Source organism: Seriola aureovittata, chromosome 11 (genome assembly GCF_021018895.1).
Source record: "Seriola aureovittata isolate HTS-2021-v1 ecotype China chromosome 11, ASM2101889v1, whole genome shotgun sequence".
NCBI lineage: Eukaryota > Metazoa > Chordata > Actinopteri > Carangiformes > Carangidae > Seriola > Seriola aureovittata.
Window position 1 is genome coordinate 4,102,164 of NC_079374.1, and position 25,548 is coordinate 4,127,711.

The following is a 25,548-nucleotide window of genomic DNA, read 5'->3' on the forward strand; positions in this document are numbered from 1 at the left end:
ATGCTCTACTAGAATATGACTTTTTTTTGGCATTTTTTTGCCTTACTATACTATGACTTTTTTTTGGCATTTTTATGCCTTACTATACTATGACGTTTTTTTTTTTTTTTTCATTTTTATGCCTTACTATACTATGACATTTTTTTAAATTTTATGCCATACTATATACTATGACGTTTTTTACCATTTTTATGCCTACTATACTGTGATATTTGTGCCTGACTATACTATGACTTTTTTTGGCATTTTTATGCCTTAGTATACTATGACATTTTTTTGCCTTACTATACTATGATGTTTTTTTGAAATTTTATGCCATACAATACTATGACGTTTTTTGACATTTTTATGCTCTACTATAATATGACTTTTTTTTTGGCATTTTTATGCCTTACTATACTGTGACCTTTTGTGCCTGACTATACTATGACGTTTTTTTGTCATTTATATGCCTTAGTATACTATGACATTTTTTGAAATTTTATGCCATACTATACTATGACGTTTTTTGACATTTTTATGCTCTACTATAATATGACTTTTTTTGGCATTTTTTTGCCTTACTATACTGTGACGTTTTGTGCCTGACAATACTATGACGTTTTTTGCCATTTTTATGCCTTATTATACTATGACGTTTTTTGAAATTTTATGCCATACTATACTATGACGTTTTTTGCCATTTTTATGCTCTACTATATGTATTTTTTTGGCATTTTTTTTGCCTTACTATACTGTGACGTTTTGTGCCTGACTATAATATAACGTTTTTTGCCATTTTTATGCCTTAGTATATTATGACATTTTTTGCCATTTTTATGCCTTAGTATACGATGACGTTTTTTGCCATTTTTATGCTCTACTAGAATACGACTTTTTTTGGCATTTTTATGCCTTAGTATACGATGACGTTTTTTGCCATTTTTATGCTCTACTAGAATATGACTTTTTTTTTGGCATTTTTATGCCTTACTATACTCTGACGTTTTGTGCCTGACTATACTATGACGTTTTTTTTCATTTTTATGCCTTAGTATACTATGACATTTTTTTAAATTTTATGCCATACTATATACTATGACGTTTTTTACCATTTTTATGCCTTACTATACTGTGATATTTGTGCCTGACTATACTATGACATTTTTTGCCATTTTTATGCCTTATTATACTATGACGTTTTTTGACATTTTATGCCATACTATACTATGACCTTTTTTGACATTTTTATGCTCTTCTATAATATGACTTTTTTTGGCATTTTTATGCCTTATTATACTATGATGTTTTTTGAAATTTTATGCCATACAATACTATGACGTTTTTTGCCATTTTTATGCCTTATTATACTATGACGTTTTTTGACATTTTTATGCCATACTATACTATGACGTTTTTTGACATTTTTATGCCATACTATACTATGACGTTTTTTGACATTTTTATGCCTTATTATACTATGACGTTTTTTTGACATTTTTATGCCTTACTAGAATATGTATTTTTTTGGCATTTTTATGCCTTACTATACTGTGATGTTTTGTGCCTGACTATATTATGACGTTTTTTGACATTTTTTGCCATTTTTATGCCTTATTATACTATGATGTTTTTTGACATTTTTATGCCTTATTATACGATGACGTTTTTTGACATTTTATGCCATACTATACTATGACGTTTTTTGACATTTTTATGCTGTACTAGAATATGACTTTTTTTGGCATTTTTATGCCTTACTATACTGTGACGTTTTGTGCCTGACTATACTATGACGTTTTTTGACATTTTTATGCTGTACTAGAATATGACGTTTTTTGCCATTTTTATGCCTTATTATACTATGACGTTTTTTGACATTTTTATGCTCTACTATAATATGTATTTTTTTGCCATTTTTATGCCATTTTTATACTCTACTATAATATGACGTTTTTTGACATTTAATGCCTTATTATACTATGACGTTTTTTGCCATTTTTATGCCTTATTATACTATGACGTTTTTTTGAAATTTTATGCCATACTATACTATGACGTTTTTTGCCATTTTTATGCTCTACTATAATATGTATTTTTTTGGCATTTTTTTGCCTTACTATACTATGACGTTTTTTGACATTTTTATGCCTTACTAGAATATGACTTTTTTGCCATTTTTATGCCTTAGTATACGATGACGTTTTTTGCCATTTTTATGCCTTAGTATACTATGACGTTTTTTGCCATTTTTATGCTCTACTATAATATGTATTTTTTTGCCATTTTTATGCCATATTATACTATGACATTTTTTTGCCTTACTATACTGTGACGTTTTGTGCCCGACTATACTATGACTTTTTTTTTGGCATTTTTATGCCTTATTATACTATGACGTTTTTTGCCATTTTTATGCCATACAATACTATGACGTTTTTTGACATTTTTATGCTCTACTAGAATATGACTTTTTTTTTGGCATTTGTTTGCCTTACTATACTGTGACGTTTTGTGCCTGACTATACTATGACGTTTTTTGCCATTTTTATGCCTTATTATACTATGACGTTTTTTGAAATTTTATGCCATACTATACTATGACGTTTTTTGAAATTTTATGCCATACTATACTATGACTTTTTTTGGCATTTTTATGCCTTATTATACTATGATGTTTTTTGAAATTTTATGCCATACAATACTATGACGTTTTTTGCCATTTTTATGCCTTATTATACTATGACGTTTTTTGACATTTTATGCCATACTATACTATGACGTTTTTTGACATTTTATGCCATACTATACTATGACGTTTTTTGACATTTTTATGCCTTATTATACTATGACGTTTTTTTGACATTTTTATGCCTTACTAGAATATGTATTTTTTTGGCATTTTTATGCCTTACTATACTGTGATGTTTTGTGCCTGACTATACTATGACGTTTTTTTGCCATTTTTATGCCTTATTATACTATGACGTTTTTTGACATTTTTATGCCTTATTATACTATGACGTTTTTTGACATTTTATGCCATACTATACTATGACGTTTTTTGACATTTTTATGCTCTACTATAATATGTATTTTTTTGGCATTTTTATGCCTTACTATACTGTGACGTTTTGTGCCTGACTATACTATGACGTTTTTTGCCATTTTTATGCCTTATTATACTATGACGTTTTTTGCCATTTTTATGCCTTATTATACTATGACGTTTTTTGCCATTTTTATGCCTTACTATAATATGTATTTTTTTGGCATTTTTATGCCTTACTATACTGTGACGTTTTGTGCCTGACTATACTATGACGTTTTTTTGCCATTTTTATGCCTTATTATACTATGACGTTTTTTGCCATTTTTATGCCTTACTATACTATGACGTTTTTTGCCATTTTTATGCTCTACTATAATATGACTTTTTTTGGCATTTTTTTTGCCTTACTATACTATGACGTTTTTTGCCATTTTTATGCTCTACTATAATATGACTTTTTTTGGCATTTTTATGCCTTACTAGAATATGTATTTTTTTGCCATTTTTATGCCTTAGTATACTATGATGTTTTTTTGAAATTTTATGCCATTTTTATACTCTACTATAATATGACGTTTTTTGGCATTTTTTTTGCCTTACTATACTGTGACGTTTTGTGCCCGACTATACTATGACGTTTTTTTTCATTTTTATGCCTTAGTATACTATGACGTTTTTTGCCATTTTTATGCCATACAATACTATGACGTTTTTTGACATTTTTATGCTCTACTATAATATGACTTTTTTTGGCATTTGTTTGCCTTACTATACTGTGACGTTTTGTGCCTGACTATACTATGACATTTTTTGCCATTTTCATGCCTTATTATACTATGACGTTTTTTGAAATTTTATGCCATACTATACTATGACGTTTTTTGCCATTTTTATGCTCTACTAGAATATGACTTTTTTTTGGCATTTTTATGCCTTACTATACTGTGACGTTTTGTGCCTGACTATACTATGACGTTTTTTTTCATTTTTATGCCTTAGTATACTATGACAGTTTTTTAAATTTTATGCCATACTATATACTATGACGTTTTTTGACATTTTTATGCCTTACTATACTGTGACGTTTTGTGCCTGACTATACTATGACGTTTTTTGCCATTTTTATGCCTTATTATACTATGACGTTTTTTGACATTTTTATGCTCTTCTATAATATGACTTTTTTTGGCATTTTTATGCCTTACTATACTGTGACGTTTTGTGCCTGACTATACTATGACGTTTTTTGCCATTTTTATGCCTTATTATACTATGATGTTTTTTTGAAATTTTATGCCATACAATACTATGACGTTTTTTGCCATTTTTATGCCTTATTATACTATGACGTTTTTTGCCATTTTTATGCCTTATTATACTATGACGTTTTTTGACATTTTATGCCATACTATACTATGACGTTTTTTGACATTTTTATGCTGTACTAGAATATGACTTTTTTTGGCATTTTTATGCCTTACTATACTGTGACGTTTTGTGCCTGACTATACTATGATGTTTTTCCCCATTTTTATGACTTAAAGGGGACATATTGTGCTCCTTTTCAACAAGTTTGAATAAGTCTCAGAGGTCCCCAAAGATGTCTTTGAAGCTTCTTGCTAAAAAATCCACTCCGATCCTATATTTCAGCATGCCTGTAAACCCCTGTTTTTCAGCCCTGTTCAGAACAGGCTGTTTCTGTGTCTGTAGCTTTAAATGCAAATGAGCTGTGCCTGACCACGCCCCTCTTCGGAAGGGGATGCCGTTCAGGCTTCTGGCACCATGTTCTGATGTTTACCGTGACCGGCGACCTGGCGTCGGTAGCGATTTGGTTCAACCACACGACTTTTATCCAGAATCTGACCCAGAGGGAGAGGCTGCTGAAGAAGTTCCAACTCTACAACTGCAGCAAGACGTTTCTGAATGGTCTCGTACTGTCTCGTCATTACTGGGAGCTCTTTTGGTAAATAAGCACTATTGTGAATTGCATAATGTAGTTATCTGTCATGCCTCCTTAGATATACTTTTACAATCTGAAAATGTTTGTTGTATTTGGACTGCTACAGGTGTTCAATGTCAGTACTAGTCAGATATTTTAATAGAAGTAAATCATTTTTCTCCATGTTTTGAGCAGAGATGCTCATCATGACATCTTTATGTAGTAAATTTATTTTGTGTATTACAATGAAAGCTGTAAATCAGCATATACATGTCTGACAGCAACATTAATCTTTAGTCAAAGACTAAACTGTGCAGTTTTCTACACTACACTGTTGTCAAGCTCCACATTATATGCAATAAGTGACATGTTATATGCGCTTGATATGTAGCCAAGCTTACTTCTTACCCACCTTAGCTCCACTGTCTGTCAGTGTTTGAATTTCAAAAGCTTTATATTTTGGTGAATGTTTCCATTTTTCTCTATATTTTGGATAGATGCTCCTGTGGAAACTGTGCAACCATGCCCACAGAAGCTGAGAATATCTGCTGCTAGGAGATACCACAGGTAGCATTCTCACTGGACAAACTAATCACTAATTTGTTTTGATTACATTAATAATAAACCATAGCATTTACCATTTGCAATTCACTGTAGGTTACCAGATGGCTATGGGAGATCGAGGAAGATTTACCATGTATGGTAGACCGTCCTGGGTTGGAGCCGCTCTGCCTCAATGTGTTCTCCCCTGCAACATGTACTGCGCTGACTACGGTACTTTATGGTTGAGAGGAATACACCAGTACGTTTTGCTTCTTTGTAAAATATGTTAGGCAGTCTTGTTTTACTTCAGTGCACATAATTTTACAATGATAATAACAGACCACAAATAGAGTAACAAACCCTCAAATAAATTAGTTTAGCTGCTCTTTGATTTGTAAAGTTCTTCTATCAGCAGATAGTGTGCATATAATATATGAATTCAGAGGAGTCATTTCTTTAGTAACAATCAAGCATTTATTTACATCAAATGAGGCACTTATAATCAGTGATAATAAAAAAACTGTAGGATTGACTGGATCCATAAAAAAAAAATTGTGAGACACATCATAGATATATGTTTGCAAGACTAAATGCCCCGTCCAGTTGTTTTAGTCAGTACAGGTATCTAGTCTATCGGAGCTTTGTGAGCTGGTGCTGGGGCTTCCTTTGTCGCAGAATCTGGGTCGTCATTCCAGCCTGCCTGGTCCTGCGCATCCATGCCGAGTTTCCTGACGCCACATGCCCCAGTACGTGGGTTTTAGACTGCCCCATGATGGAACCGGGACACAGAGCTGGATATGACCTCCTCCTTCTCAGGCCGCTCCAACTGTGCAGTGAGGTCCTCTGGGATGGGGATGGCCAAAGCAGCTTCTGTGTATGATCCCAGGTCAACAAAGACTTTTTCAAATCTGAGGTCCACCACATTCCCTGTTTGATAAAACACAAAAGATTTTGTTTGCATTTTTAACTTTTTTTTGTTGTTTTTTTTTTACAAAACAATGACTGAAAGTCTGTTTCTAACCCCTGACATTTTCTTTACTGTATTTTGTTGTTGATGGATCTGTGATAATATTATACGTGCAATACTTAATACAATGTGTACAAAACATTTTTTTGTTGAAAAATAAAATAATATAACACACCTTTGGAAATTGGACCTTGAACAGTGGTTCTCCTTCTTTTGTTTGGTCGGTCAGCATTTTCATTGTAGTACGTGGCAGCCAGGTAGAGTCTGGAGATACAGTAAAGAGAAAATCAAAGATGTTAATGTTGACAGAAACCTTAGCCTACACACTCTCACAAGTTCTAAGTTACCACAGCTTCATTTACCTGCACATTATTCCAAGACTGATAAGTGACTGGATGCACTTCCGATGGCTACAGACCTGTACTTCTGATGTGAGGCTGAAGAGTCTTCAAGGATAACTGTGGGCCTACAGTGGGTCAGTCTGGCATGCAACATCCCTTGTTGCAGGAAGCTGTATAGATGCACTTGATGTGCTGGCATGAACAGAGGAAACAGAGGCAGTAGTTATGGCAACAGTTGCAAGCAGTGCAAAAATGATAACAACAAATGCACTCAATTATGTGTAAATTGGGTTGTAAATGCTGCAAATAGCTCACTATATGTGCACAATGCAAAAAATGTGTATTACAGACTATACCCTTGGACATATCCCCTTAACTCTGCACTTATCTAGATATTCCCTACAGGCACTGTATCTGTAAACATGATATAAACGTTAAAACGGCCATTATAAGGCATGACTCTCACAAATAACTTTCATAGCACTAATAAACAAGCCCGGACACCTATGCTAATCACTACAGAGCCTATTTTTAGTCCGAATTTTGCCGGCTCGACTTTACAGACAGCTAAAACGCCTTTAAAATATAATACATTTAACAGGGTGGCTCTAATCAATGAAATGTGAACATACTGTAAACCAACATAAAATTGTAAAACTTACAGCTCCCAAGTTCAAAGTTGGGTCACGGACAGTTGGTACTGATTCAAGCTTTATCTTGAGACTTGTAGCAAATCCTGCGTTGTACTGGCCCTCGTTGAGAAAGCAGTCCGAGGTGAAATGGTTAGCACACACGTACAACACTTTCAGAGTTGGAGCGGGTACATTTCCATCAAAAATAAAATGAATCCACTGGGTCTTCAGATCCTCGGGTGTAGGTGTTAAAAAAAGACTTCTGTGTTGGTTTGTGCAGCCAACAACAAAGCAACTACTGTTTTTCGCTCATACCTTCGACATTGTTCTACCGAAAGCCAGTGTTCGCGAGGGAAGTAACGATACCGTCTGCAACACGGACTCAGTGGGCGGAACACACACCTAGCTCGGGGAGTGTCAGCCGGGGGGAGGTGGCATCGCCCTTCTTGACGACATCAGGGGAAAATCTCCAATTCGCCCGTTTGAGCACGCATCTCCTGAAAGGGGGAGAAAGCAAAAGGCGGAGAGGATGGACTTTTCTCATGTTTGGGGGGGTTCGTAGACATGCCAGGGACACATACTACTGATAGAAAACCATGGAAAAGTGCATTTTGCATAATATGTCCCCTTTAATATAATATGACATTTTTTGAAATTTTATGCCATACTATACTATGACGTTTTTTGCCATTTTTATGCTCTACTATAATATGTATTTTTTTGGCATTTTTATGGCTTACTATACTGTGACGTTTTGTGCCTGACTATACTATGACGTTTTTTTGCCATTTTTATGCCTGATTATACTATGATATTTTTTGAAATTTTATGCCATACTATACTATGACGTTTTTTGCCATTTTTATGCTCTACTATAATATGACTTTTTTTGGCATTTTTTTGCCTTACTATACTGTGACGTTTTGTGCCATGACGTTTTTTGCCGTTTTTATGCCTTATTATACTTTGATGTTTTTTTGAAATTTTATGCCATACTATACTATGACGTTTTTTGCCATTTTTATGCTCTACTATACTATGACGTTTTTTGCCAATATTATGCCTTACTATACTGTGACGTTTTGTGCCTGACTATACTATGACGTTTTTTTGTCATTTTTATGCCTTATTATACTATGACGTTTTTTGAAATTTTATGCTCTACTATAATATGTATTTTTTGGCATTTTTATGCCTTATTATACTGTGATGTTTTGTGCCTGACTATACTATGACGTTTTTTTGCCATTTTTATGCCTTATTATACTATGACGTTTTTTGAAATTTTATGCCATACTATACTATGACGTTTTTTGACATTTTTGTGCTCTACTATAATATGTATTTTTTGGCATTTTTATGCCTTACTATACTGTGACGTTTTGTGCCTGACTATACTATGACGTTTTTTGCCATTTTTATGCCTTATTATACTATGATGTTTTTTTGAAATTTTATGCCATACTATACTATGACGTTTTTTGACATTTTTATGCTCTACTATAATATGTATTTTTTTGGCATTTTTATGCCTTATTATACTGTGATGTTTTGTGCCTGACTATACTATGACGTTTTTTTGCCATTTTTATGCCTTATTATACTATGACGTTTTTTGAAATTTTATGCCATACTATACTATGACGTTTTTTGACATTTTTGTGCTCTACTATAATATGTATTTTTTGGCATTTTTATGCCTTACTATACTGTGACGTTTTGTGCCTGACTATACTATGACGTTTTTTTCCATTTTTATGCCTTATTATACTGTGACGTTTTTTGAAATTTTATGCCATACTATACTATGACGTTTTTTGACATTTTTATGCTCTACTATAATATGTATTTTTTTGGCATTTTTATGCCTTACTATACTGTGACGTTTTGTGCCTGACTATACTATGACGTTTTTTTCCATTTTTATGCCTTATTATACTGTGACGTTTTTTGAAATTTTATGCCATACTATACTATGACGTTTTTTGACATTTTTATGCTCTACTATAATATGTATTTTTTTGGCATTTTTATGCCTTACTATACTGTGACGTTTTGTGCCTGACTATACTATGACGTTTTTTGCCATTTTTATGCCTTATTATACTATGATGTTTTTTTGAAATTTTATGCCATACTATACTATGACGTTTTTTGCCATTTTTATGCTCTACTATAATATGTATTTTTTTGGCATTTTTATGCCTTATTATACTGTGATGTTTTGTGCCTGACTATACTATGACGTTTTTTTCCATTTTTATGCCTTATTATACTGTGACGTTTTTTGAAATTTTATGCCATACTATACTATGACGTTTTTTGACATTTTTGTGCTCTACTATAATATGTATTTTTTGGCATTTTTATGCCTTACTATACTGTGACGTTTTGTGCCTGACTATACTATGACGTTTTTTGCCATTTTTATGCCTTATTATACTATGATGTTTTTTTGAAATTTTATGCCATACTATACTATGACGTTTTTTGCCATTTTTATGCTCTACTATAATATGTATTTTTTTGGCATTTTTATGCCTTACTATACTGTGACGTTTTGTGCCTGACTATACTATGACGTTTTTTTCCATTTTTATGCCTTATTATACTGTGACGTTTTTTGAAATTTTATGCCAAACTATACTATGACGTTTTTTGACATTTCTATGCTCTACTATAATATGTATTTTTTGGCATTTTTATGCCTTATTATACTATGATGTTTTTTTGAAATTTTATGCCATACTATACTATGACGTTTTTTGCCATTTTTATGCTCTACTATAATATGTATTTTTTTGCCATTTTTATGCCTTACTATACTGTGACGTTTTGTGCCTGACTATACTATGACGTTTTTTTCCATTTTTATGCCTTATTAGACTATGACGTTTTTTGAAATTTTATGCCATACTATACTATGACGTTTTTTGACATTTTTATGCTCTACTATAATATGTATTTTTTTGGCATTTTTATGCCTTATTATACTGTGACGTTTTGTGCCTGACTATACTATGACGTTTTCTGCCATTTTTATGCCTTATTATACTATGACATTTTTTGAAATTTTATGCCATACTATACTATGACGTTTTTTTGGCATTTTTATGCTCTACTATAATATGTATTTTTTTGCCTTACTATACTGTGACGTTTTGTGCCATGACGTTTTTTGCCATTTTTATGCCTTATTATACTATGTTTTTTTGAAATTTTATACCTGACTATACTATGACGTTTTTTGCCATTTTTATGCCTTCTTATACTATGATGTTTTTTTGAAATTTTATGCCTGACTATACTATGACGTTTTTTGACATTTTTATGCTGTACTATAATATGTATTTTTTTGGCATTTTTATGCCTTACTATACTGTGACGTTTTGTGCCTGACTATACTATGACGTTTTTTGCCATTTTTATGCCTTATTATACTATGACGTTTTTTGAAATTTTATGCCATACTATACTATGACGTTTTTTGCCATTTTTATGCTCTACTATAATATGACTTTTTTTGCCATTTTTATGCCTTACTATACTATTACGTTTTTTTGCCATTTTTTGCCTTATTATACTATGACGTTTTTTGAAATTTTATGCCTGATTATACTATGATATTTTTTGAAATTTTATGCCATACTATACTATGACGTTTTTTTGGCATTTTTATGCTCTACTATAATATGTATTTTTTTGGCATTTTTATGCCTTATTATACTGTGACGTTTTGTGCCTGATTATACTATGACATTTTTTGAAATTTTATGCCATACTATACTATGACGTTTTTTTGGCATTTTTATGCTCTACTATAATATGTATTTTTTTGGCATTTTTTTGCCTTACTATACTGTGACGTTTTGTGCCATGACGTTTTTTGCCATTTTTTGCCTTATTATACTGTGACGTTTTGTGCCTGATTATACTATGACTTTTTTTGAAATTTTATGCCATACAATACTATGACGTTTTGTGCCATGACGTTTTTTTGCCATTTTTATGCCTATTGTACTATGACGTTTTTTTCCATTTTTATGCCTATTATACTATGACGTTTTTTGAAATTTTATGCCATACTATACTATGACGTTTTTTGACATTTTTATGCTCTTCTATAATATGACTTTTTTTGGCATTTTTTTGCCTTACTATACTGTGACGTTTTGTGCCATGACGTTTTTTGCCATTTTTATGCCTTATTATACTATGATTTTTTTTTTAATTTTATGCCATACTATACTATGACATTTTTTGAAATTTTATGCTCTACTATAATATGTATTTTTTTGGCATTTTTATGCCTTACTATACTGTGACGTTTTGTGCCTGACTATACTATGACGTTTTTTTCCATTTTTATGCCTTATTATACTATGACGTTTTTTGAAATTTTATGCCATACTATACTATGACGTTTTTTGCCATTTTTATGCTCTACTATAATATGACTTTTTTTGCCATTTTTATGCCTTACTATACTATTACGTTTTTTTGCAATTTTATGCCATACTATACTATGACGTTTTTTGCCATTTTTATGCTCTACTGTAATATGACTTTTTTTGGCATTTTTTTGCCTTACTATACTGTGACGTTTTGTGCCATGACGTTTTTTGCCATTTTTATGCCTTATTATACTTTGATGTTTTTTTGAAATTTTATGCCTTATTATATTATGTTTTTTTGAAATTTTATGCCATACTATACTATGACTTTTTTTGAAATTTTATGCCATACTATACTATGACGTTTTTTGACATTTTTATGCTCTAATATAATATGTATTTTTTTGGCATTTTTATGCCTTACTATACTGTGACGTTTTGTGCCTGACTATACTATGACGTTTTGTGCCATTTTTATGCCTTATTATACTATGACGTTTTTTGAAATTTTATGCCATACTATACTATGACGTTTTTTGACATTTTTATGCCTTATTATACTTTGATGTTTTTTTGAAATTTTATGCCATACAATACTACGATGTTTTTTGACATTTTTATGCTCTACTACAATATGACTTTTTTTGGCATTTTTTTGCCTTACTATACTGTGACGTTTTGTGCCTGACTATACTATGACGTTTTTTTTTTATTTTTATGCCTTATTATACTATGATGTTTTTTTGAAATTTTATGCCATACTATACTATGACGTTTTTTGACATTTTTATGCTCTACTATAATATGTATTTTTTTGGCATTTTTATGCCTTATTATACTGTGACGTTTTGTGCCTGATTATACTATGACATTTTTTGAAATTTTATGCCATACTATACTATGACGTTTTTTTGGCATTTTTATGCTCTACTATAATATGTATTTTTTTGGCATTTTTTTGCCTTACTATACTGTGACGTTTTGTGCCATGACTTTTTTGGCATTTTTATGCCTTATTATACTATGTTTTTTTGAAATTTTATGCCATCCTATACTATGACGTTTTTTGCCATTTTTATGCCTATTGTACTAAGACGTTTTTTTCCATTTTTATGCCTTATTATACTATGACGTTTTTTGAAATTTTATGCCATACTATACTATGACGTTTTTTGACATTTTTATGCTCTTCTATAATATGACTTTTTTTGGCATTTTTTGCCTTACTATACTGTGACGTTTTGTGCCATGACGTTTTTTGCCATTTTTATGCCTTATTATACTATGATGTTTTTTTTAAATTTTATGCCATACTATACTATGACATTTTTTGAAATTTTATGCTCTACTATAATATGTATTTTTTTGGCATTTTTATGCCTTACTATACTGTGACGTTTTGTGCCTGACTATACTATGACGTTTTTTTCCATTTTTATGCCTTATTATACTATGACGTTTTTTTCCATTTTATGCCATACTATACTATGATGTTTTTTTGGCATTTTTATGCTCTACTATAATATGACTTTTTTTGGCATTTTTTTGCCTTACTATACTGTGACGTTTTGTGCCATGACGTTTTTTGCCATTTTTATGCCTTATTGTACTATTACGTTTTTTTTTCCATTTTTATGCCTTATTATACTATGACGTTTTTTGAAATTTTATGCCATACTATACTATGACTTTTTTTGGCATTTTTTTGCCTTACTATACTGTGACGTTTTGTGCCTGACTATACTATGACGTTTTTTTGCCATTTTTATGCCTTGTTATACTATGACGTTTTTTGAAATTTTATGCCATACTATACTATGACGTTTTTTGCCATTTTTATGCTCTACTGTAATATGACTTTTTTTGGCATTTTTTTGCCTTACTATACTGTGACGTTTTGTGCCATGACGTTTTTTGCCGTTTTTATGCCTTATTATACTTTGATGTTTTTTTTTAATTTTATGCCATACAATACTATGACGTTTTTTGAAATTTTATGCCATACTATACTATGACGTTTTTTGACATTTTTATGCTCTAATATAATATGTATTTTTTTGGCATTTTTATGCCTTACTATACTGTGACGTTTTGTGCCTGACTATACTATGACGTTTTTTTTTATTTTTATGCCTTATTATACTATGATGTTTTTTTGAAATTTTATGCCATACTATACTATGACGTTTTTTGACATTTTTATGCTCTACTATAATATGTATTTTTTTGGCATTTTTATGCCTTACTATACTGTGACGTTTTTTGCCATTTTTAGGCCTTATTATAGTATGACGTTTTTTGAAATTGTATGCCATACAACACTATGACGTTTTTTGACATTTTTATGCCTTATTATACTTTGATGTTTTTTTGAAATTTTATGCCATACAATACTACGATGTTTTTTGACATTTTTATGCTCTACTACAATATGACTTTTTTTGGCATTTTTTTGCCTTACTATACTGTGGCGTTTTGTGCCATGACGTTTTTTGCCGTTTTTATGCCTTACTATACTTTGATGTTTTTTTGAAATTTTATGCCATACAATACTATGACGTTTTTTGAAATTTTATGCCATACTATACTGTGACGTTTTTTGACATTTTTATGCTCTAATATAATATGTATTTTTTTGGCATTTTTATGCCTTACTATACTGTGACGTTTTGTGCCTGACTATACTATGACGTTTTGTGCCATTTTTAGGCCTTATTATACTATGATGTTTTTTGAAATTTTATGCCATACTATACTATGACGTTTTTTGACATTTTTATGCCTTATTATACTTTGATGTTTTTTTGAAATTTTATGCCATACAATACTATGACGTTTTTTGACATTTTTATGCCTTATTATACTTTGATGTTTTTTTGAAATTTTATGCCATACAATACTACGATGTTTTTTGACATTTTTATGCTCTACTACAATATGACTTTTTTTGGCATTTTTTTGTATTACTATACTGTGACGTTTTGTGCCTGACTATACTATGACGTTTTTTGACATTTTTATGCTCTACTATAATATGTATTTTTTTGGCATTTTTATGCCTTACTATACTGTGACGTTTTTTGAAATTGTATGCCATACAACACTATGACGTTTTTTGACATTTTTATGCCTTATTATACTTTGATGTTTTTTTGAAATTTTATGCCATACAATACTACGATGTTTTTTGACATTTTTATGCTCTACTACAATATGACTTTTTTTGGCATTTTTTTGCCTTACTATACTGTGACGTTTTGTGCCTGACTATACTATGACGTTTTTTTTTATTTTTATGCCTTATTATACTATGATGTTTTTTTGAAATTTTATGCCATACTATACTATGACGTTTTTTGACATTTTTATGCTCTACTATAATATGTATTTTTTTGGCATTTTTATGCCTTACTATACTGTGACGTTTTTTGCCATTTTTATGCCTTATTATACTATGACGTTTTTTTACATTTTTATGCTCTACTATAATATGTATTCTTTTGGCAATTTTATGCCTTACTATACTATGACGTTTTTTGCCATTTTTATGACTTATTATACTATGATGTTTTTTTGAAATTTTATGCCATACTATACGATGACGTTTTTTGGCATTTTTATGCCATACTATACTGTGACGTTTTGTGCCTGACTATACTATGACGTTTTTTGCCATTTTTATGCCTTATTATACTATGACGTTTTTTGACTTTTTTTTTGCCTTACTATACTGTGACGTTTTGTGCCTGACTATACTATGACGTTTTTTTCCATCCATACCTTCAGCTGTAACACAGCCAAAATGATCAGCAAATCAAAAAAGAAAAGTAAAGAAAATGTCCAAAAAAGGACAGAGGGACCCCAGAGGGTTAATAAATCCCATGAACCGCTATTTAAATTACCACTATTATGTTTTTTTCTGTGCTAAATTTAACATTACTGGGGAGGAGAGCAACGCGACTAGAAGTGACAGCGAGAGAGGGCTAGTAGCTTCTCCTCTCCTCTGTCTCAGCGGAGACCGTCACAACTTCATTCACTCTTTTAACAAAACAAAAAAAAAAGCAACGAAGGAAGCAGTAAATGGACTTACATATTTAAGACCTAACTAAATGTAATTTAAGACCTAACATGCGGCTAATGTAAAGCTAGCAGAGCTTGGAGAGTTGGTTATCTGGTTGCTAGGCGCACGCACGCACACAGGTCAGGAGCTGCCGTTGCCATTGCAATGTGAAAATCTGCCCAGAATATGGCTTCTACATGGCTTCAAACAACTGCAAATTATGAGAAAACCGTTACTTCTTTTCATAAACCGAAAAGACCGTGCCAGACACTGAAGCCAGAAGTTTCTACAGTCTCTATTTTATTCAGATATTCCTTAAAATGAGTGAGGAAGCTCAGTGCGAAGACAGAGAGAGATTCTTTTGAAAAAAAAAGACGATTACATTAGGTGTCAATGAGAGTGAGACAGGTATTGCTGCCGGACTCGGCACCCCCGTTTACATTTTGTGCAGACCCTGCCTGTCAAAGTTACATTTTATGAATCCCAACAACTATGTCTACATTTTCAGAAAGAATTATTTGTCTCCTTTTTACGGTTTGGCCGTGAGCTCGAGTTAAAAATAAAAATAAAGGTTATTTTTTACTGCTTCACGCACTCTAGCCAACTGACACTTTCACTCTAACTTTGAAGAAAAAGTGATTTGCACTCCTCCTTTGAGTGCTCACAGTTTGAAAAGTTTACATGTTATGTAAAAGATTTATCCTTCCACTATCTTGTTAGAGATGGCTCCTGGCAGTGTGTAGAAGAGCAGGGCGAGGAACAGCAGTGTGATGAGCAGGAGCAGGGCGATGATGATGTACTTCTTGTAGCTTCTCCACACTAGGTGGAAGAAACACTTGAATGGGTTGACGAACCAGGAGAAGGATGTGTCTGGACGACTGAGGAGGGAGAGAATTAAGTGGTTTTAATTAGTTAGAAATGTAGAAGAAATATGGATGGGCTCACAGTCCTTGCTACTACTTCAAAGCAAAGTAACTGTGCAGTATGTGCTGAGTATTTAGCATAGTCAGGTGCGTGCAATCAGAGTTGATTGGTGAGCACCTGTGCTCAATGATGCTTATGCTATTTGAGTAGCAGTGTGTCGCAGGAGCGTCAGCCCTGCGTCAGTCCTCGTGTGAAGACCGACGAGGGTAAAGACCTGCGAGTCTACCTGCGCGAGTCCACCGAGCAAGGACAGCGACACAGCGACGAACCTAACGTCAGACCGACTCTATTCTTACCGTGTATGCTATTCATCCCAGCTTAGACAATCAAAGCTCTTCTGATTTCCTCTCGCTGATGTTGGGACTCACTACATTCACAATGGTGGAAACCACATGGTCTTTTGTTCCACAGAAACAACAACAACTCACTGGCAAGCCTGCCTCCCTCCAGCACTCTCACCCACTCAACGTAAGTAGCCAAGTTCACTTCAGCAGCTACTGAAGCCATAGCAGAGTTACGCCTGATTTCCACCGGGGCCGTCAGCGCAGCCAAACGCTGCCACTCTAATCATTGTAAATATTTCCACCAGAAGCGCCACGACGCGTCTCAGTAGCGTCCCAGCAGCGGCTCACCGCGCCGCAGCAGCAGCTCACCGCGCCGCACCGCTATCAATCCGTAGCAGTTCTATTTTTGACGCTCCCGTTGCTAAATCGCTTCAAGCTCAACAGAGCAGATCGCACCAGACAGGAAGTCAGACACAGTATCAAAGTAAAACACTTCCGCCCCCTTTCAAAATAAAACACAACACACATGTCATCTAACTTCACATCAACATTACTTCATGAACGTTACCAGTGTTACCAGGACAACGGGCAATTGATCAGAGTGGCGACAGTTTTTGATGTCGCCACTCTGATCAATTGACCGTTGTCCTGGTCAACCGCAACAATCTCGCGTACGTTCCGTATTCTCACGTGAATACGGCTGGCTCGCAAGGCAGCGCAGCGCTGCCGTAACACGTCCGGTGGGGATTGACGCCGGGCTGAGGACGGAGCAAAACCGCGACGCTGACGTTCCGCGGTGGAAATCCGGGGTTAGCTGTTGCATGCTAAGAACAAAGGAGAAACCAGTGGCCTCCTCTGCAACACTGGAAAGGACCTTTCTTTGTTCCAAAGACTGGGTAATGAACTGACTCCTAACCTTCGACTAATTGATAAATAACCAAGGCCCAACAATGAATGCAGGTAATTGCATTTATTGATTGCATGTCATTATTATACAATTAGATGCCAATCGTCTCACTTTTGCTAAAAATACAAAGAAAAACATCACAGTATAAACTTAAAAAAACCAAAAACAATCACTCACTTTGGTTTTGGAAGTGGCTCCGGCTCCTTGCGGGCTTTGCCGACAGGATTTTTCTCCGCCTCCTCAGCAGTTACAAGGTGAAACTCCGCCTCCACCTTCCCCTGATGGATTCATAACACATAGCACACACCTGTCAGTCTAACTTTACACACCTGAAAAAAATCTCTACATCTGGCAATCTGTAAAGCGTGTGAGCTTACGTACAGTCAGCTCTCCAGATTTGCTGAAGGGCCACCAGCCTCTCGCTCTCTTCTGTTGGAATATGGAGATTTTCTCTGTCCCATCCGTCAACATGTCTGCCTTACAGGACTTGGCCGTCTTTGCCCCACGAGTGAAACCATGGAGGTCCAACTCCACAGTGCCTACACACACACACACACACTCAGTCAGTCAGTCAGTCAGTCAAATATACAAATACAGAAACACAGATACTCATAAAAAAGCAGTGACACACAAACCTAGGAAGTCATCAGAGGACAGTGTCTCAAAGTCCCAGACCTGCAGAATAAGGATGGCAGGAAGCTTCTGCTCTGTTTTATCCAGAGAGAAAATGTTCTCTCTTTTTCTCACCACTATCACCTGAGAGAGAGAGAGAATATAAACAAGTGTTTTATTTCACACTCATCCTCTAACTGCATGTATCATAGGCTTTGTTTCATCCACACAAAATGGAATAATGTCATTATTTTGCTCTGCAATTAATCTGTCTGAGCTGGTAGGGACTTTGGTTCACTTATGTATCCGTCAGTACCTTTTCAGCAGGCAGGTAGCTGAAGGGGAAGACAAAGCGCCAGTTGAAGTTTCCTTCTCCAGTCAGAGAGTTGTAGTGAACATCAGTCTCTTGTCGGTCGTCCTCTAAACCTTTCAACCAGCTAAAGAGAGAGAGAGAGGGAGGCTATGTCAAATATTGTGCATAAACTATGTACAATAGTACAATAATAAATAATACAATAAACAATAATTAATCCTTACAATTAAACTACATTATAAACAGTTGAGGAAGAAAATAGTCTAATGGTATTCTACCATTATTTCAGTTCCCCCTCTTCAGATAATTTCACATCCGCCTATAATTATTTTGTGCAGCAGTATTTCAGGCCACATGTCTGCACCACAAATTCACTTCACTTTCTCTGCTAGTGAGAGGCATCACTTTCAACTTTGACACAATAACAACTCATTTTTCCAAAGTTACCTTACTGTAATAAGCAAACAAAAAAATAAACTATGAGCTGGACCAAATATCATGATTTTGAGCAAAGAACAAAGAAGGAGCTTGTAATTACCCCTTGACATAGATATCACTGGACTGTTGACCAGTCAGGAAGTTACTGTCCTCCAGAATCACATCCTCTGTGTTCCAGATGATGATTCGCAGCTCGTACCTGAACACACACATGTGGATGTTAGTTGCCCCTTTTCAAAAATCCAAACATATTGTTTTATCAACGCTTCTACAAACACAGACAGCCTCACCCTTTTGGTTTCCGAGGTGAAATGTCCACTGAAGGTCCAGGATGAGGCAAATCCATGGGAAACAAGTCAACCCACATCTGTACCTGACCCTGTACATACATACACACATACATACATACATACACACATACATACATACATACGTACGTACATACATACATACATACATACATACATACATACATACATACATACATACATACATACATACATACATACATACACAAACGCAGTCACAGAGAGAGAGAGACAAGAAGCATGCAGAGATCTGTGAGAAAAACACTTAACATTTTAACAGACTCCTACTGATCTCAACTTCAGCAGAATTTGAGCTTCATGAAAAATGGTACAGTAAATGCAGCTGAAAGTCACGGAGGTAATGTTACACTAAACTAGGGGTGGGCGATATATTGAATATATTCCATGTATCGCAGCTTGTTCCACGTGGGATGTATAAAATGAAAATATCGCAAACATCGGGTATAAATAGTCACGTGCTTTCAGACGGCGGCGTCACATGCTCTCACAGACACGCTGCCCCACCCATCCACTAAACTCTCCGCAAGTGCGGAAGGAACTGACGACAGAGCGAAAGAAGTGAAGCGCCAAAGCGACTTTATCCGTGTTTACAAACGGTAAGTGAAGATGGAGCCAGACGAATGGGTTCAGAAAACAAACGGCATTGGACACACTGTCTGCCTCTCGTGTGCGCAGCAGCTGCAACTCTGTCTTTCTACATACAGTTTGCCTAGACTTGTTTACTCTCGTTCACAGACACACAGACGGACAGACAGTCAGGTAGGTGTGTCTTTCATACTCACATATAGTCCAGACATTTCAACTATTGTCTTATTTTAATATCAAAATAGCCTGGTTGATTACATGTTCCATGCAGAGATCCACGTGCTCAGTTAGTTAGTCAAGTTACATCCTACCTGGTCCATGCCGGGCCGGGCCTTGTGGAACAGAGTTCTGGTCTCGATGTGTTCTGGTACCAGCTTACATCCCACATCTGGCATCTCTGCCCAGCGGTGCAGGATCTTCAGAGACAAGTGCTCATAGGACTCCACCGGCTGGTCTGGGACATGTGCACACAACATCATCATTGATGAGAGAGACACACACACACACACACACACACACACAAATGCTAACATGAAGATGAAAAATGAGCACATTGTCTGCACCATTTACACTCAGGATCCAAGTGTGACTTAAACCTTATACAACTAAAGCACTTTAACACACTTGTGGCCACACAACAATGAGGTACATCGGCATGTGAGACGTGACCAACATGTTATTGTTTGATAATTAATTCCCTATTATGTCCAAGAAATGAAACAAATACTGATGAAGCCAGCTAAAACAGAAGGGACAAATATGACCCTTGATCTTTGCCCATTTTGTCATATAAAGACAGAGGAAGCTACAGTTAACCCCAAACCTGAGCAGTGCTTACTTTGTCCAGTTTACCTTCATGCATGAAGAGTGTTTTGCCAGTGAAGACTTTTTCTGCCACAGTGATGCGTCCTGGTCTGAAATGAGGACCGTCCAATCCGTTTTCTCTGCAAAGCTTAGACAACAGCTCCGACGGCTTCAGACAGTCTCTCCAGGCATTATAACCATCACTGACACACAGACAGCAGACACAGGTTTTAACAGTCTTTTCAAATAAGAGCAAGATGGTTCCTACATGAACCAAATGGAAACTCACGTACAGACTGTACTCGGTGGGGAGTCCGCAGGTGGCTCTGTGTCGGCTGTAGAACCGGTTCTCCAGGTCAATGCGAGTCTCTCCGATCAGGTCGTCCCCTCCCACCAGGTCGTAGTCGTAGATCAGCACTGACAGCAGAGACTCCTGAGGGAAGGTCGCCTGCATCTCAAAAGACCTGGAAGAAGGAGAACGGGCTTGAGAAGTTGTGTGTAGGGAACATGAGGATCAGATATTTAGGGGATGTAGTCAACAGTTCTTTACCTTCCAAACACGGGATTGAGCTGTTTAGGAATGTAGTTGTCTCTGTCTTTGATTTCATTTTTGCCGAGGCGAACCACAATGTAGGGGTCCGCCTTCCCATCCGAGTCAGCTGGGTGCAGGTTGGACGCCTGGGGAGAGAGGTGTGGACATCATTTATAACATCACACAAAGAAAACGTGAAACCTGACTGAATATTTAAAAACAAGGTCCAGAACATAGCAGGACTCACAGAGACTATGTAAACCCGTATGAGGACTTGGACCGGGCCGTTGGGAGGGATTCCTCTGCTGACTTTGAAGTGTCCCGTGTCTGCGGTTTCATCCCAGTCCTCTGCCTCGTCCTCGGTAAGCTTGTACAGGCAGAATCTCCCCTGCGCAGAAGCGTAAGCACAGAGTGAAACAGTTCAATAGTGAAGGTGTGTCTCTGGTTTCCAACAGGTGACATTCAACTAAACTGTCTCACCTTAAATTTGCCGACAAACCTCTCATCACTCGGCCCATCTTCCTCACCGGCTTTCCCTCTAAACAGCTCGTAGGTGTTCACCCAGTCATCGAACGGCCCGAACTCCGCCTCCAGCTCCCTGTTGTACAGCTGCAGGAAGCAGGAGGTTGTCGGCATCACTCCGCTAAACTTTTCTGACATATTACAGCAACATCTTTAATCTAATACATAGTAAATAGACAACATATGCAGGAAGGAGAACCACACACCCATGATCTTCAGTAAGCCAGTGGCTGTCCATTTATGAATTCATCAAATGCAGAGTGACTTTGCAAACATCTGACTTGATAATAAAAGCTGTGATCTTATTGGACCGGCACTGTGAGTGAACCGAGTACCTTGAGTGTGGCTAGTTTAGTGGCCAGACCAACATTCGGCTCCAGAGTTCCTTTTCCTTTCTGCTTTTTCTTCTTGTCTCCGTCCGAGTGGGAGCTGACTGAAGGAGCAAACGACATATATGTTCAGTGGAGACACAAGGAACACTACTACCTTTATTTGCACAGTGATGACAGTGTTCAACAGCAGGAAAAGATTAGATTCAGTCAGTTTTTTTTTTTTTACTTAAGAAACTCCAAAGTGTCGCTCAGAAACATACAAGTGATGTCTGCAATTTAAACCAAGCCCCCTTCATCTCCACCAGAACAAAAAGCTGAAAAAAAATCCTGTTATTGTATAAAAATGAACAACACCTCAACAATAAAAAGCATCATACTAAGCCACCACAACTGAGTCCCCTGCTAAAAGTATCCTTAAAGAGCAGAAGCTGCAGGGTAACAGTGGCAGATCAAGCAGTGACAGGACCAAACATCCAGTGTAACATCTTAAATCAGCCAAAAACAGAGCTGCAAACATCTGTCCACACAGTTGTACAACAGAAACCGGTAAGATTTACTCAGGCCAAGCAAAAGATTTTCTCCAGGGAAGTTAAAACAAAGTTAACTCCATTGCCTTTAATTACACAACTTCTCTCAGTCTTTGTCCTTACCCAGAGAGTCTATTCCATCGCTGAGCAAACTGTGGAACGGCGAAGCTGCAATACACAATAATGTGTTTGTGGGTGACCCTTTGTAAAAACCGCTTTACTCACACTCCTATTAAAGATCTAAGTTCACAGCATCAGTTGTGACACGTGATGACTGTGTCATATACTACCTGTTAATAGACTGAAGAGTGACCCCTGTGCTGCTGCACCATGACATCATTCACAACGTTATTTTATGTCTGATATAATAAGCATGAATACAACACAGAAATCGAAACGGATGCAGCATCTTTTTTCTTTTCCTCCTTGTCAAAACCTGCCACTTACATTACCCACAATGCAACAGTTTGGTCAGCGATTTGGATATGTTCTGCTAGTAGTGGCTAATGTAGCCTGGAGACTGCAGAGGTCAGATCTTTTCCCAACACCAGATTTTCTTTTCATCGTCTAAACCGACAGATGCTGACTCCAGTGACATCACTTGAGGCAACGTATCAGACCTCAGCAGGCTTTGTATAACTTCTTGATAAGTAACTATTTGATATGTGTAAAATTGGTGGAATTCCCCTTTAATGACAACAGCTGTGTGATCAATCACAGAGAGGGTTCGTCTCCTTGACTGTATGTAACTGATGAAGCTCACTTTTCCCCATACCGCACTAAAATACAAGGCTGATGTTTTCTGTTTTATCCACTGCTGCGACTGTGGTTTGAAAAACAGTGTGGACATAAGACTGCGCCACCACGACTTAGTGTGGACATACTGCGAGCTAAGAGTGAGGATTACAAAAAAGTATAAGGGGCATCCATCAAGATGAAACTAAAGGGGCAAAATAATGTGTTATGAGCACGTAATGAAAAACTCAATCACATCCCAGGAAGTAGTCCAGTACAGCCCTCTAATCTGGACTGTTGACATCAGACATGACAGACACGACAGAAGAGTTCTTACCTTTTTCAAAGACCTGGGGGAACGGGGAGCCGTCCCTCTGTTTGACCTGGAACACAAAAAGTATGCATGTGATTTGATGAAGTATTCACATTTTTTCTGCGTTTTTGCAACAAAGCTCAACAACCAGAGCCACCTGCTTCTCTACAGACGCGTAGTATTTGGACCACCAGTCGATAACACACTCTGCCGATTCGTCAGCGATGGTCCGCCTCCTCCGCTTGGTGGATCGGTGGGTGCTCCTCATGCCGCTCTCCTGGATTTAAAAAATACAAAACATGCAAACGATATTCAGACGGTGGTATGTGTGAGTCACTTATCTTGTTCCGTGTACACATGCGGTAACTTTCACCTTTTTCTTCCTGGGTTCTTGCTTAGGAGTGGGCGGGGCTGGAGGCGGGGCTTCATCATCAATAGTGATAAGGAAATCCTGATTTGTTAGTGCCACAGTGGAGCTGGTCTCTCCAGCATGCTGTGGCTGTCCTATAGAGACAGAGACAGAGGGTTCATACACCTTAAACATCAAAATCAAGACTTTTCAATGACTTTCCAGGTCCAATGCAAGGACCCAACAGGACATAGTTTTAGACACTGATTAAAGGGCCCAGTGGAGTTTGTTGTTGTTGATGTTATCAGATGTTCTCTGTCAGTCATTGTCACAGATCTACGGTATTAACGTGCTTGTGCAGCTGTTCTTACCCTCAGCGCTCTGCGGCTCTGGCGTCGGTGCAGGTTCAGCGGTGTATGTGACTTTGGGTGGTGGGTGTGTCTGTACGGGAGCAGGCAGGGCCGGAGGCGGAGTGTATTTGAAGGCCTTGAGGTTGTTGATGATGTGGTTCCCGACCAGCGTGCTGCGACCGAAGGCCCGCCAGTCCACGACAGTGATACTGAGAGGAGGGTGGAGGTGTTCGTTCTCTGGTAACTCCTACAAGACAGCAAAACAGGTTCAACAGCTTCTCTGTGAATTAGCTAACAGACAGCCAAACTCCATCCGGGGACACCACGGTTACATAGTGCGCTGGTTTCCAAAAGTATGTGGACACTTTAACATTTTTCAAGATTTTGGTCAATTCTTCCCAGACCTGACTTTGTCATGGTGAAGCAGGAAACGGTTTCTCCATAGCTGTCGTCTCTTTTATCTAAAATATCATTGTATGTATGCAGGTGGGGGTCCACATAGTTTTGTCAACACAGCATATACGTCTCAGTTGCCGCCACTAAAAGAATTTGCTGCTTTCAGGATGTTTTTCCATTGTACATGTTATAATATGTTACACGTGTTGTAATGGTCTTACCAGCTCTATGGCATCAACCAGCGTACTGAAGTTTGGGTTGGACTTGTACTTCTGAATGACGGAGGAACGCAAAGTTTTACCTGCACACTCAATAAAGACCTAGAGAGCGAAAAATAGAGTTTCATTATTTAATTGGTTGAATGTTTTACCAGCTGTTTTTTTAATTAT

General features: G+C 36.2%; 1 protein-coding gene and 1 long non-coding RNA gene across 6 annotated transcripts in view; one reads left to right on the forward strand and one right to left on the reverse strand.

Annotated features, from left to right (window-relative positions):
- The first annotated feature begins 4,467 nt into the window (after positions 1-4,467).
- LOC130177841 (uncharacterized) lies at positions 4,468-5,761 on the forward strand. The gene is made up of 3 exons (XR_008829073.1): positions 4,468-4,994; positions 5,468-5,537; positions 5,628-5,761. It is a non-coding gene; the product is annotated as an uncharacterized LOC130177841 (long non-coding RNA).
- Positions 5,547-25,548, reverse strand: part of fer1l6 (fer-1 like family member 6) — a 32,718-nt gene continuing 12,716 nt past the window's right edge. For 2 of the 5 annotated variants that reach the window (XR_008829069.1, XR_008829071.1), the window contains exons 27-50: positions 25,381-25,479; positions 24,785-25,010; positions 24,438-24,568; positions 24,222-24,341; positions 24,089-24,134; positions 23,140-23,184; positions 22,493-22,590; positions 22,116-22,244; positions 21,883-22,023; positions 21,654-21,781; positions 21,397-21,567; positions 21,152-21,306; positions 20,611-20,753; positions 19,676-19,764; positions 19,486-19,584; positions 18,951-19,071; positions 18,658-18,778; positions 18,404-18,561; positions 18,200-18,300; positions 16,589-16,785; positions 7,484-7,950; positions 6,843-7,013; positions 6,656-6,744; positions 5,547-6,440 (exon numbers count right to left, since the gene is read on the reverse strand). Coding sequence is in view for 1 of the 5 variants with exons in the window: in XM_056389814.1 (XP_056245789.1) it covers positions 16,605-16,785; positions 18,200-18,300; positions 18,404-18,561; positions 18,658-18,778; positions 18,951-19,071; positions 19,486-19,584; positions 19,676-19,764; positions 20,611-20,753; positions 21,152-21,306; positions 21,397-21,567; positions 21,654-21,781; positions 21,883-22,023; positions 22,116-22,244; positions 22,493-22,590; positions 23,140-23,184; positions 24,089-24,134; positions 24,222-24,341; positions 24,438-24,568; positions 24,785-25,010; positions 25,381-25,479 (2,502 nt within the window). In the remaining 4 variants the exon portion in view is untranslated. Of the gene's footprint in view, positions 6,441-6,655; positions 6,745-6,842; positions 7,014-7,483; positions 7,951-16,152; positions 16,786-18,199; positions 18,301-18,403; positions 18,562-18,657; positions 18,779-18,950; positions 19,072-19,485; positions 19,585-19,675; positions 19,765-20,610; positions 20,754-21,151; positions 21,307-21,396; positions 21,568-21,653; positions 21,782-21,882; positions 22,024-22,115; positions 22,245-22,492; positions 22,591-23,139; positions 23,185-24,088; positions 24,135-24,221; positions 24,342-24,437; positions 24,569-24,784; positions 25,011-25,380; positions 25,480-25,548 lie in introns of those variants that run through there. The other 3 variants (XR_008829070.1, XR_008829072.1, XM_056389814.1) reach the window with 3 other exon arrangements.